This window comes from Myotis yumanensis, unplaced genomic scaffold (assembly GCF_028538775.1).
Source record: "Myotis yumanensis isolate MYYU_CA2020_CCGP unplaced genomic scaffold, mMyoYum1.0.hap1 SCAF_2, whole genome shotgun sequence".
Classification (NCBI taxonomy): Eukaryota; Metazoa; Chordata; class Mammalia; order Chiroptera; family Vespertilionidae; genus Myotis; species Myotis yumanensis.
Window position 1 is genome coordinate 170,156,971 of NW_027223753.1, and position 13,376 is coordinate 170,170,346.

A 13,376-nucleotide genomic window follows, 5' to 3' on the forward strand; every position below is an offset into this window, starting at 1 on the left:
TTTCCACTTCCCTTCACTGCGTCATAACTACTCACTCTGTCAAGAGCCAGAAGCCTTGAATTTTCTCTCCAGAAGTCTTGGCTATGTGGCCTTTCAAGTCTTCCATGGCAGTCTCAATGGTCCCCGGCTGAGTGGGAAAAAGAAAATACCTAGTTTAGAGAAGACTGAATCCTCTTTGTGCTTGTGATTAGTTATTATATTTCTACAGCTTCTCCAAAAAGCTGAGCAGGAAAGATAGTTCTTACATTTGCCTATTTGCTCTAGGCACTTCCTCCTGGAGAGCTTAGCCTTGAACTCTGTACTTACTAAGTTGCTTTCCTTGGGTGAGATAAAAGTGATCCAATTTCTGTCTTCGATAATCTTACTCACATTTTCTCACAGAAATAAAGACAGCCATTTTCAGAGGTTCAGTTTTTCTGAACAAACATGTTTATCAGGAAGTTCAAAACATTTAGTAATGTATGTATTTTTTAATCAAACCTTTCTCTCTTCAAAGAGCACATGGCAATGAAACACCAGAGAGAAACCTTCCAAAATTCTCACCATAACTGTAGCTGTCTCTAGAAAATAAACTCTTTTGTCTCCTTACATCACTTTCTTCACTCTTCTCTGAGCAGGTGTTCCTACTTATGAGCCTACCTCTAGCTTGGAAATTGATGAATGAATCCCTGTCCTAATTGGAAATGTGTAGACCCTCCAGCTCAGTGATTTTTTAAACAGCAGTGCACATCAGAACTACCTGAAATGTGTTTTAAAACACAGATGCCTGGGCACTGACCCCAGAGTTTCTGATTCATTGGGTCTGAAATGAGCTTGAGAACTGGTATTTTCGTCAAGTTCCCAGGTGATACTGTTGGTATGGGACACTACTATAAGAGCCATTGATCTCTAGACAGTTATTCTAAACCTAGGCTGCACATCAGAAAAACCAGGGAAGCTTTAAAAAATCTTAATGTCCATGTTGTGCATCAGGACAATTATATCAGACACTCAGTGGATGGAACTCACATATCAATATATTAGTATTTTTTTAAAGCATCCCAGATGACTACCATGTGTAGCCAAGGTTGAGAATGACTACAGCCTAGGGCTTATTTAGTCTAAGCCATTTCATTTTATAGGTGTAGAAACAGGGTTCAGTGAGGGGAAGTAACTTGTCAAGTTCACTCAGCTAGGAAGTGACAGATACAAGAAACCCAGACCTTCAATTTCTGGGCCTACAATGTAGTGCTGGCCTCATTCCCAAGTCTTGGCTACAGACAAGTAGCTTGCAAATTTCACATATTCTCTATGCAATATGGATTTAATGTCTTATTTTGTCTGTGTATTAACATTCTTAATACTCCCAGCCTAAGACCCTTCTCTCACAAAAGAAAACAGGGACAGTGGCCTGGCTATGATCCATTCAAATATCTTTTCCTCCCAGAGACTGGATGGTGGTAGGATCTTGGTTTGCTTGTCTTCTCAGTCTATGGTAAAAGGATTTTCAACATTTTGGCCACAGAATCCATTGGTCAAGAAAAAATCCTATATAATAAAAGGGTAATATGCAAATTGACTGAACAGTGGAACAACCAGTCACTATGACACTCACCGACCACCAGGGGGCAGACACTCAATGCAGGAGCTGCTCCTTGGTGGTCAGTGCACTTCCACAGGGGGAGCCCTGCTCATCCAGAATCTGGGCTCACTGCTGGCAAGCACAACAGCGGTGGTGGGAGCCTCTTCCACCTCTGTGGAAGAGGTAAGGACCCATCAGTGGACATCCCCTGAGGAGTCTTGGACTGTGAGAGGAACCCCCCCTCCCCACATACACACACACACACACACACACACAGTGCACAAATGTAGTGCACTGGGCTTCTAGCACTGGGCTTCTAGTTTTATATAAAAATTCATATATGAAAAACGGGATCAGAATGGAGCTGCCTCAGATAAGTGGGGGTAAAGGTATAGAGTTTCACCTACATGGCTCCCCCCTTCATCTGATTTATTGCACACAGCCCAAGTTATGCAGAAAAGGGACTGGTCAACTCCTGAAGCGTTGAGTGGCCTGGGTTTATATTTCTAATGTGTCATGAATGGATTCTGACTTTTAGACAAGAGTTTGACTTTCCTTGGCCTCTGTTTCCTTATGTAAGTAGTAGATCAAGCCAAAGCTTTCTGAGTCAAGCTGATGATTAAAACTTCCTTGACATCTTTAAGAATACCTGATTATGGCCCTTACACTGAGAGATTCTGATTCCATGTCTTTAACAGGTTTTCTGTTGAATTGGATGGTCAGACAGTAAACTGAGTGATTTCTGACTCTCTTCCCATCCCCTACTGCTGGTTAAAGGGTTTTCAGAAAGCTAACATGGCACCCCATGCCTACTGAAACCTTCATGTCATGCGATCAGTTAAATTCTGGGGCATTAATCAAATATTCCTGAGCTCTCACTGACGGAGGCTGTGCCAACATCACTGGTTTCCAGTGACTCTACTGGAAAGACTGGACTACCATGGAGGGAAATTTCCTATGATCCCATGACAATTCTTCCATCACACAACCTCGGCTCCCTGTGATGCAGCCAGACTACCAGGCCCACTGGTTAAATCTCTACAACATGATATTTTCTGTGATGAATCATCATGGGTATTTTTCCTGTCTTTCTTCCTATAGTCACATAATTTCTGCTGCAGCTAATATAATTTGGTATTGAAATTAATACTTTTCAGGGGAAAAACACACACACAACTGGAATTGGAGAATTATGAAATGATCCTAAAATAAGTATTTTGTTGAATGATTTTATACCAGGCACTTTACCAAAAATATTTGAAATTTAATATATTAATGTAGAATTTTTCAAAACCTTACTTGTCTTCTTTATGAAAAGCAATTGGCAAAACGTATCAAAATACTCTTTACTTTGATTTATACATTCCACCTCTGCGATGTTATTCTATAGATATTCTTGCATATATATGAAAATGACATGTGTAAAATGTTCTTTGCAGTCTTATCTGTGAATAGCAAAAATTTAGAAGCAATCCAAAATATATATCAATAGGAGACTAGTTACATATATCATGGGAAACATCTATACAATTAAATATGTTGAATATATTAAAAAATGAGGATACTCATATTAACTTGGAAAGATTTCAACATAGATTATTAAGAGAAAGAAAATATTGTTCAGAAGAGAGGGTAAATATGCCACCTTTCATGTAAAAAGGAGAAGAAGGAGTAAGAATAAATATTTGTGTTTGCTTATGTATGCCTAAAGTAACTCTAAAAGAATATATAGAAATGTTAGCAATGGTTCCTTAAGAATGGGGAAGGAATCCAATGGGTGGAGACAGTGGATAGAGATGATGTTTTACTGTACACTTTTTCAAAAGTTAAATGGTAAAAATAAAGCACGCTTGTTACCGAATGGTTTGGAAGTCTCTGCAGTCCTGTCAATATGCTCACTGTCTGTGATGTTATTCCTTCAGTAGAAACACTGGCCATGCCCTGACAGAACAGTTATACATGTTTTCCAATGAAGTATTTTACTCTCTTCCATTTGTTATCTATCTATCTATCTATCTATCTATCTATCTATCTATCTATCATCTATATAAAAGCCTAAGCAACTGTTAAGCTGGAACGACCAGTCGACCAGTCACTATGATGCTCACTGACCACCACGGGGCAGGTGCTTAATGCAGGAGCTGCCCCCTGATTGTCAGTGAGCTCCCTCTGGGGGACCTCCACTCAGCCAGAAGCGGGCTCATGGCTGGTAAGCACAGCTGCAGCAGCAAGAGCCTCTCCTGACTCTGTGGCAGCAATACTGAGTGGTAGCAGCAGGCACAGCAATCTATGATGTGTGCAAGCGAGCAGCGTGGCATCTGGCCCTGGTTCTGGCTCCTCCATGGCTGCCTGCCGCTTGGCGCACTACTACATCCCTCTCACAATCCAGGACCCCTTGGAGGCCTAAACCAGCAGTTGGACATCCCCCAAGGGGTCCTGGATTGCAAGAGGGCACAGGCTGGGCTGAGAGACAACCCCCCCAGTGCATTAATTTCATGCACTGGGCCTCTAGTTGGTATTATAATAAACTTCAGCCATTTAGTGTTGGAAATGAAATAAAAATGTGTGAACACTGTGACTTGTGTTGAGGATATGGTATAAATCTCAGCCTTTCCACTTGCCTTGAGACCTGTGTCAAGTCATTTTGTCATTCTATATATTTGTTTACTCATTTGTTGAGTGGATAATCTCTATATATAAAAGCCTAAGCAACCTTTATGCTGAACAACCGGAATGACCAGAAAGACCAGTCTACCAGTCACTATGATGTGCACTGACTACCAGGGGGCAGATGCTCAATGCAGGAGCTGTCCCCTGGTGGTCAGTGTGCTCACACAGGAAGAGCACCACTCAGCCAGAAGCTGGGCTCACAGCTGGTGAGCACAGCTGCAGTGGCGGGAGCCGCTCCTGACTCCACAGCAGCGCTGCCAAGCAGCAGCAGCAGGCATAGCAAGCCGGGATGAGCACCAGCAGCACAGTGCTACACCTTGGCTCAGGCTCCTCCCTGGCCACCTGCCACTTGGTGCACTGCTACATCCCCCGAGGGTCCCAGATTGTAAGAGGGAGCAGGCCAGGCTGAGGGCCCCCGACCCCCCGTGCACAAATTCGTGCACCAGGCCTCTAGTATTAGTTATAATGGAGCTATTGAGAAAGGCCAAGAACATTTGGTAATTTGGTAACACTGAATAATAAAAGACTTTATTATCATTCTTACTGATAATATAAGTCAACAGTTCTCAGCCTGTGGGTCGTGACCCCTTTGGGGGTTGAACGACCTTTTCACAGGGGTCACCTAAGACCATCAGAAAACACATATTTTCAATGGTTTTAAGAACCGAGACACGGCTCCTCTATCCGTCTCAAGGCGGATCCACCCACATGCAGATACGCCCACATATGAGTACCCGGCATGATGACATCATCACGCCAACCCCATCATATATACCCCATACAAATACAGGTGTATGTGACAGGGTTGGCACCATAATGTACTTATGCGGACCAGTCACACATGTGTAGAGAGCAGCTACTGTGTAGAAAGCAGCTGCTGTGTTGAAAGCAGCTACTCTGTTAAAAGCAGCTACTGTGTTGAAAGCAACAATATTGGAGGTAAAACGACACTTCATGAATTATAATTACCGGGTAAATGTAAAATCATGTACTGTAAAATCAGCAACTACTGCAAAAAAAAAAAAATCTGTACATGGGAACTTAATCTGGATGCTGATTGGTCTTTTTATATTCAGCTGTGGTTGATGTGAATACTGCCCCCTTGTGATAGTAACAGGTATGTAACAGAAACAACACAGAGAATGGTAAATCATAGGAAACTTTAATGAACTGTATTGACTGAACTATGCCATGTATCATCTTTTGTATTATTAAAGCTATTGTTATATATTATTTTCATTAGCAAACCATCCCATGACAATGGATCGTGTAGAGAAGAATGTTAAGAAAATATAGTGAGGATTTTTACAGTATGGTTTTACCTCAATAATTACAGCAGGAATTGAGAAACCGCAATGTATTATTTGTTGTGAAGTTCTATCAGCCAAATCTATGAAGCCAAACAAACTAAAATGCCATTTTGATAGCAAGCATCCGAGCTTTGCCGGCAAGAATACCAACTATTTTAGAAGCAAAGCTGATGGACTCAAGAAAGCCAGACTTGACTCTGGTGGCAAGTACACAAACAAAATGTAGCAACCGTTGAAGCTTCATATTTGGTGGCACTCAGAATCGCCAGAGCTATGAAACCTCACACCATTTCTGAGGATTTACTATTGCCAGCGGCCAAAGACATTGTTCAAGTTATGATCGGAGATGATTTTGTTACAAAATTGAGTGCAATTTCCTTCTCTAACAACACTGTCCGCAGAAGAATAGATGGCATGTCTGCTGATATTCTTTTTTTAAAAAATATATATTTTATTGATTTTTTTTTACAGAGAGGGAGGAAGAGGGATAGAGAGATAGAAACATTGATGAGAGAGAAACATCGACCAGCTGCCTCCTGCACACCCCCCACTGGGCATGTGCCCGCAACCAAGGTACATGCCCTTGACCAGAATCAAACCCAGGACCTTTGCGTCCGCAGGCTGGCTCTCTATCCACTGAGCCAAACCAGTTATGGCTGCTGATATTCTTGATCAGGTAATCCAGGAAATTAAATCTGCTCCACTTCCAATATTTAGTATCCAGCTTGATGAATCTACAGATGTTGCAAACTGTTCACAGTTACTGGTTTATGTGAGGTATATTAATGATGGCGACTTTAAAGATGAGTTCCTTTTTTGCAAACCTCTTGAAACGACACCTACGGCACGTGATGTATTTGACACAGTTGTTTCATTGCTGAAGGAGCATAAGATCTCTTGGGAAAAGGTTTGTGGTGTTTGCACAGATGGCGCTCCAGCTATGCTGGGATGTCGATCTGGATTTCAACGTTTGGTACTGAATGAGTCACCAAAAGTCATCGGAACTCACTGTATGATTCATCGGCAAATATTAGCAATGAAGACGCTGCCACAAGAGTTACAAGAAGTAATGAAAAGCATCATAAGTTATGTCAATTTTGTAAAGGTGAGCACTTTAAACAGTCGACTGTTTTCGCAACTGTGCAACGAGTTGGATGTGCCAAACAATGCTCTGCTATTTCTCACTGAAGTGAGATGGTTGTTGAGAGGAAAAATTTTAATATGTGTTTTCTTGAGCTTCGTGATGAACTCAAAACATTTTCTAATCAGAAAGCAAGACGACAGTTTGAAGCACTTTTTGGTGATAAAAGTGAACTGCAGAAAATAGCTTACTTGGTTGACATCTTTGCCATCTTGAATGAGTTAAATTTATCACTGCAAGGACCAAATGCAACATGCCTCGATTTGTCTGAAAAGATCCGATCATTCCAAATGAAACTTCAGCTTGGCAAAAAAAATTGGATGAAAATAAAATTTACATGTTGCCTACCTTATCTGCTTTCTTTGAGGAACATGACATTGAACCAGACAAAAGGATTACGATAATAATTTCTGTGAAAGAACACTTGCACATGATTGCAGACGAAATTTCATCGTACTTTCCAAATCTACCTGACACCCCATTTGCACTTGCCAGAAGCCCATTCACAGTCAAAGTTGAAGATCTTCCTGAGATAGCACAAGAGGAATTCATTGAACTTATTAACAATGATACAGCAAGAACTGATTGCTCTACAATGCCAGTTACAAAATTCTGGATCAAGTGTTTGCAGTCATATCCTGTTCTGTCTGAGACTGTGTTGCGCCTTCTTCCATTTCCAACAACATATCTTTGTGAAACAGGGCTTTTCAGCTTGTTGGTTATCAAGTCTAAGTACAGAAGTAGACTTGTTGTAGAAGATTATCTACATTGTGCTCTTGCAAAGACTGTCCTGAGAATTTCTGGTCTGGTGAGAAAGAAGCAATCTCAACCTTCGCACTAACGTTGGCTTTTTATGCATACTGTCACAAAATCTAGCAATGTAATTTACTGTTGTTATATTAAGACTGTTACCCATGCTACACCATGCTTCAAGACAAAATTTCATTTATTTGTAATTAGAAATAAATATTTCACAATATATAATTACATATTGTTTTTGTGATTAATCACTATGCTTTAATTATGTTCAATTTATAACAATGAAAATACATCCTGCATATCAGATATTTACATTATGATTCATAACAGTAGCAAAATTACAGTTATGAAGAAGCAATGAAAATAATTTTATGGTTGGGGGTCACCACAACATGAGGACCTGTATTAAATGGTCGCGGAATTAGGAAGGTTGAGAACCACTGCATTCACTTAGCCAAACCTACTAGGGCTGCAAGGTATTTTAAAGTAATCTTTAAATACTTAGAATGTAAATAGTTATATCAGGATATGGGGATTAAATGGTTACTGCAATGAAATAAGGCATTCTGAGATTCCTTATAATCTAATAGAAAGTAATGACAAAATAATATGTCATCATCCTGTGAAAGAAAGATTATCAAGGCAATTCAAATACAGTTCTAATTCTAAATTTTAACAAACATCTCATTTGTTAACAAACAAGTCACAAATAACATAATGGACAACATCTTCTCTTATAGTCTAGCACTAATATCTTCAATCAAAATACATCTACTAAGAGAATTTCAAAGACCTATGTATTTTGTGTCCTTGCTTTTTCTTGATCTGGACTAGCCTGGGGTCAGTTGTCACACAAACAATACTCATGTCTGCTGCTAAATTTTCCCCAAATACTGAACTCCTTAACTAGACACTGAGAGGAAGGAATAGAAGGGAATACTCCTAGAGACTCAGATGCAAGAAAATCTGTCTTCTGGCTGTCATCATGCCCAGATAGGATTACTTTGTGGTAAATATATAAGATAAGAAAGCCATCTAAATTGTAATGTGATTTGTAAAGTCTGAGAAAATGTGTCTTTCCCTGAAAATAAAGGAAATGCATCTTATTTTATTATTTTGAAGTGTCTGCCCTTAGAAAGAAACATCATCTTTATTATAATCTCCAAGGGATTTTATTATAAGGAGGGGTGTTGAGAAATCTTTTGCCCAGTGAGATATATAATTTCCAGATCAGAAAAAAATCTAACACAGACAATAACAATACAACTAATATATTTAGCTTTTCCCGATGCAAGAGCAAGACACAGGGAACCCTATAGTAAGAGGAGAAGGAAAAAGAGAGAGCATGAAAGCCAAATTAGTATCATGAAAGCAACGACATCTTGCTACACAATGGGAAGTCCCAAACCTGCTTATTAAAGTCTCCTTGCTTACAATAGAACACAGGCTATAAAAAGGCCATGGGGAACCATTAATTAAATATTAAAAGTTCAAATAGTTTTAGTCCCAGTAGTTTATATTTAATTTACATTCTCAAGTACAAATTTAGAGATAATTTTCCATCCCTAATCACTTCAACTTTCTGATAAGATATCTTCAAATATAGAGTCCTACAGGGAGCTTAAAAATATCTTTCCTCAAGTGGATCAAATATTGTTTCTTTCATAAGAAGTTGCCTTTGAATATATCTCCACAATAAAGTGATTATAATAATATACCTCAAGTTATTAGTCTTGAGGAGTACTTTTGTTAGCCTTGAGGCCTTTTTTAGATATGGCTGAGTAATAATAGCAGATGAACTACCACAGGAGGAAAAGGTTATCTAAGCTGATCAGAGTCTCCATGTACACTTAAAATATGAGATGGTCCCTTTTGCCACAGTATACAATCCCTGATTTTTGACCCCAGTTGTTGTAGCCTATGAGCTATCCAGGACTGTGTTGACAAGAATGTTAAAAAATTGTAAAAGATCTCTAAGTAGGAAGGAGAGTTCAAGACAGAGATAGGTACTAGACACCAATGACATAGTCTCTAATGATTCAAATGGTAGAAGTTTAAAATAATTTTTATCACCTGTATATACAAACCCCACCCTCATTCCCCACCCATCCATTTACTTTCCTAAATCCAATGCATAGGAATGAGAGCTTGGCTCCAGATTGCAGTGATAGGGTTAAGATTTAAAAGTTCCTGCTCCCACACTATAATACCAGCATCTCCATAGACCCTTGAAGTTCAGCATATTCTCACCATGCCTTTCCACTCTGCCACCCATGTTTACAGAATATAACAAACACTCTGGGCTCACGGCTTTAAATTCTAGCTGCTCTGGTTCTCTCTCCATAGGACATTAATTCCTTGAGGTCAGGTTTAGCATAAACACAAGACTGAGGAGGCAAAGATCCATGGAGACTGGAGGACCTGCTTCTCCTTAGTCTTACCTGGTGATCAAAAATAAACTCTCTCAATTTCTTTGAAATTCAGACCTTCATCTGAAAAACGGGGATTAAGATATCTCCTTCTCAAACATCATAAAATAGGTACCAGTGATTTGAGGACGGTAACAGAGTGAACAACTAGCCATCTGTGAATTAGAAGGAAAAGAATGAATGCTATTGAGATGTTGTAATAATTATCACAATAAAGTTATTTGGCAATGTCTGAAAAACAAAAGATATCTCCTTCACAATTTTATTTTTTTATTTATTTTTATTGACTTTAGAGAGGAAGTGAGAGGGAGGGAGTGATAGAAACATCAATTGATTGGCTGACTCCTGCACACCCCCTACTAAGGATCAAGCCTGAAACCTGGGCATATGCCCTGACTGGTAATCAAACCCATGACCTCTTGGTTCAAAGACCGATGCTCAACCACTGAGCCATGCTGGCTGCACTCTTTCACATTTTTTTAGATGAGATAACAAATGTGAAAACACTTGGTAAAATATGTGGTATACAGAAAGACATTAGGATTTTTTAAAGAAGTCTTATGTAGCATTTAAGAGCACCAGTGACTTTACCCGTGTAACGAAGTACTTCCGGGAGACATTAGCCCTGTGATAAGGATTGGGGTAGAGTGTTGATTCGGTGACACTTGGCTGCCTTGAAATCTGCTTTGGTACTGGGTCCTTGCCTGGGTCTCCCTCCTCCATGGAGAGTCGATCAGTCTCTGAGGGCTGGTCATCTCCCTCTTGTTTCAGAGACACGGGCTGGAATCCTTCAAAACTCCCAATTGTTGACATTTCTTTAGCTTAAAATAAAGGGAGAAACAATCTTGTCAATAAAAAAAACAAGTCACCTGGCTCTGGCAAAATAGGTACTTGAGCATATGATGCTCCTGAAACTGACAATTCCCCCTTCCCTACCTCCACCCACCCACACACATTAACTAAACAGAGGCATTGATGGATACAATTCAATAACTCAGACTTCACAATCCTGGAGAGCTATTCTCTGGACAGAGAAATGGAGGTTGTGCACAGCTGGCGTGGCTCAGCAGCTGAACGTCAACCTACGAGCCAGGAGGTCATGGTTCCATTCCCGGTCAGGGCACATGCCTGGGTTGTGGGCTCGATCCCCCCCAGTGTGGGGTGTGCAAGAGGCAGCCAATCAATGATTCTCTCTCATCATTGATGTTTCTATTTCTCCCTCACACTTCCTCTCTGATATCAATTTTTTTTTAAAGAAAGAAATGGAGGTTGCAAGTACTTTTGTTTTTCATCTTTAATCCCCCCATACAGGCAGCTGAATAAGGGAAAAGTTGTGTGAAATAATTATCAAACATTTTTGTTCAAGATTTCATAACATTTTTACCAAACAATCCACCAGCCTGCAAGCTTATTTAAGAGTTAAAAGCAATAATAATGCAACTTCTTTTGTGCTTTTTGGGTAACAATGAGGCACACAAGCACTTAAAACTGAGCACATTTTTCAGCTGAAACATTGCAATTCTAAAAATGTATCCTAAGAAAATAATTTAGACAAATGCTCAAAGACATAAATATAAAAGGTTGTACATCACAATGTCTATTATGTCTAATAGCAGAAAAATATACAACTTTAGGTCTAGCAGCAAAACATTGGATATAATAGCAACACCATATACTCACACAACATTTTATCTAATACCAAAAGAAACTAAGTATTATCAGTTGGAAATTTGCTAAATAAGATATGTTATAACATGCAGTGAAATATAATGTAGTCACTGAAAATGTAAGTGTATATTTTTATCATGGAAAGATGTTGAAAATATATTATAAATGCGAAAAGTAAGTTATAAAATATTAGGAATAATGTTACTCAAATTGGTAAAATAATTCAGAAAGAAAGAAAGAAAGAAAGAAAGAAAGAAAGAAAGAAAGAAAGAAAGGGAGAAAATAAGAATAAAAGGATACTTGGACTTATGTATATGCATGTATGGTATGAGAAGGGCTGGAAAAAGCATAAAAAGATGTAAAATTAAACATTAATAATGATTATCCATGGATGATAGTGCTTTAAATAATTTTTATTTTTTGTTTTGAGAAGTTTCTAGGTGCTTAAAATGATTTTATAGGAATGGGCAAAAGCAGGTTTATAGTTGTTTATATGAAAAAAGGCAAATAATACAGGTAAATAATATAATAATCTACACTAATAAAAGAGAAAAATGGTAATTGGCGTACGACCGCTACCCTTCCCATTGACTAATCAGCATATCCTTATGCAAATTAACTGTCAGCCAAGATGGCGGCCGGCAGCCAGGCAGCTGGAAGCGAACATGAGGCTTGCTTGCTCCAGTGACTGCGGACTCCAACATTCCCCGCCTGCGCTGCCGGCCTCTGAGCTGGCAGTTTGAAACTTTGTAACAAATATAGCCGGCTGGGATCTCAGAGCTGAAGTTATACATTGTTTCGATTATAGAACCAAAACAAACCAGCAGCGGAAGCCTCAGAGCTAGAGCCAGAGCTAAAGCTGGCCCAGAAGGGTTGGGAGCTTCAGTCAAAACCGCCAGCCTGAAAGCAGCCCTCATCCCCTCACCCAGACTGGCCAGGCACCCCAGTGGGGACCCCCACCCTGAAGGATGTGTGACCAGCTGCAAACAGCCATCATCCCCTCATCCAGGCTGGCCAGGCACCCCAGTGGGGACCCCCACCCTGATCCAGGCCACCCTTCAGGGCAAACCAGCCGGCTCCCAGGCCTCTATCCTATATACTAAAAGGGTAATATGCCTCTCAGCACCGGGATCAGCGGAGCCGAGAGGTCTCCTGGCACCGGATCAGCATGACAGGGGGCAGCGCCCAAACCCCCTGATCGCCCTGCGGCTCTGTGTGTGACAGGGTGTGGCATCCCAACCCCCTGATTGGCCCTGCTCTGTGTGTGACAGGGGGTGGCGCCCCAACACCCGCCCCCCACGGGCCCTGCTCTGTCTGTGATGGGGTAGAGCCATAACCTCCCCATCGGCCCTGCCCTGAGTGTGACAGTGGTGGCACCCCAACCCCCTGATCCGCCCTGCTCTGTGTGTGACAGGGGGCGGTGCCCTAACTCCCCTATCGGCCCTACTCTGTGCGTGACGGGGGAGCTCCCCAACCCCCTGATGGGCCCTGCTCTGTGCATGACAGGGGGGAGCTCCCCAACCCCCTGATGGGCCCTGCTCTGTGCATGACGGGGGTTGGGGGGGCAGTGCCCCAACCCCCTGATTGGCCCTGCTCTGTGCATCACAGGGGGTGGTGCCACAACCTCCCCATTGACCCTGCCTTGAGTGTGATGGGGGCGGTGCCCCAACCCCCCAATCAGCCCTACCCTGAGCGTGACTGAGGGTGGCATCACAACCTCCTAATCTGCTCTGCTCTGTGCATGACAGGGGGTGGCGCCCCAACTCCCCAATCAGCCCTGCTCTGAGCCTGACCAGGGGCTGCACCTAGGGATTGGGCCTGCCCTCTGCCACCCAGGA

The 13,376-nt window shown here is 41.2% G+C and overlaps 1 protein-coding gene across 1 annotated transcript in view; it reads right to left on the bottom strand.

The window, feature by feature from the left end:
* The window catches only part of TPRG1 (tumor protein p63 regulated 1), a 146,333-nt gene that overhangs the window by 99,538 nt on the left and 33,419 nt on the right, over nt 1–13,376 (bottom strand). The window contains exons 2-3 of the mRNA XM_070403600.1: nt 10,462–10,691; nt 36–127 (exon numbers count right to left, since the gene is read on the bottom strand). Coding sequence (XP_070259701.1) covers nt 36–127; nt 10,462–10,683 — 314 coding nt within the window. The 5' untranslated portion in view covers nt 10,684–10,691. The remainder of the gene's footprint in view (nt 1–35; nt 128–10,461; nt 10,692–13,376) is intronic.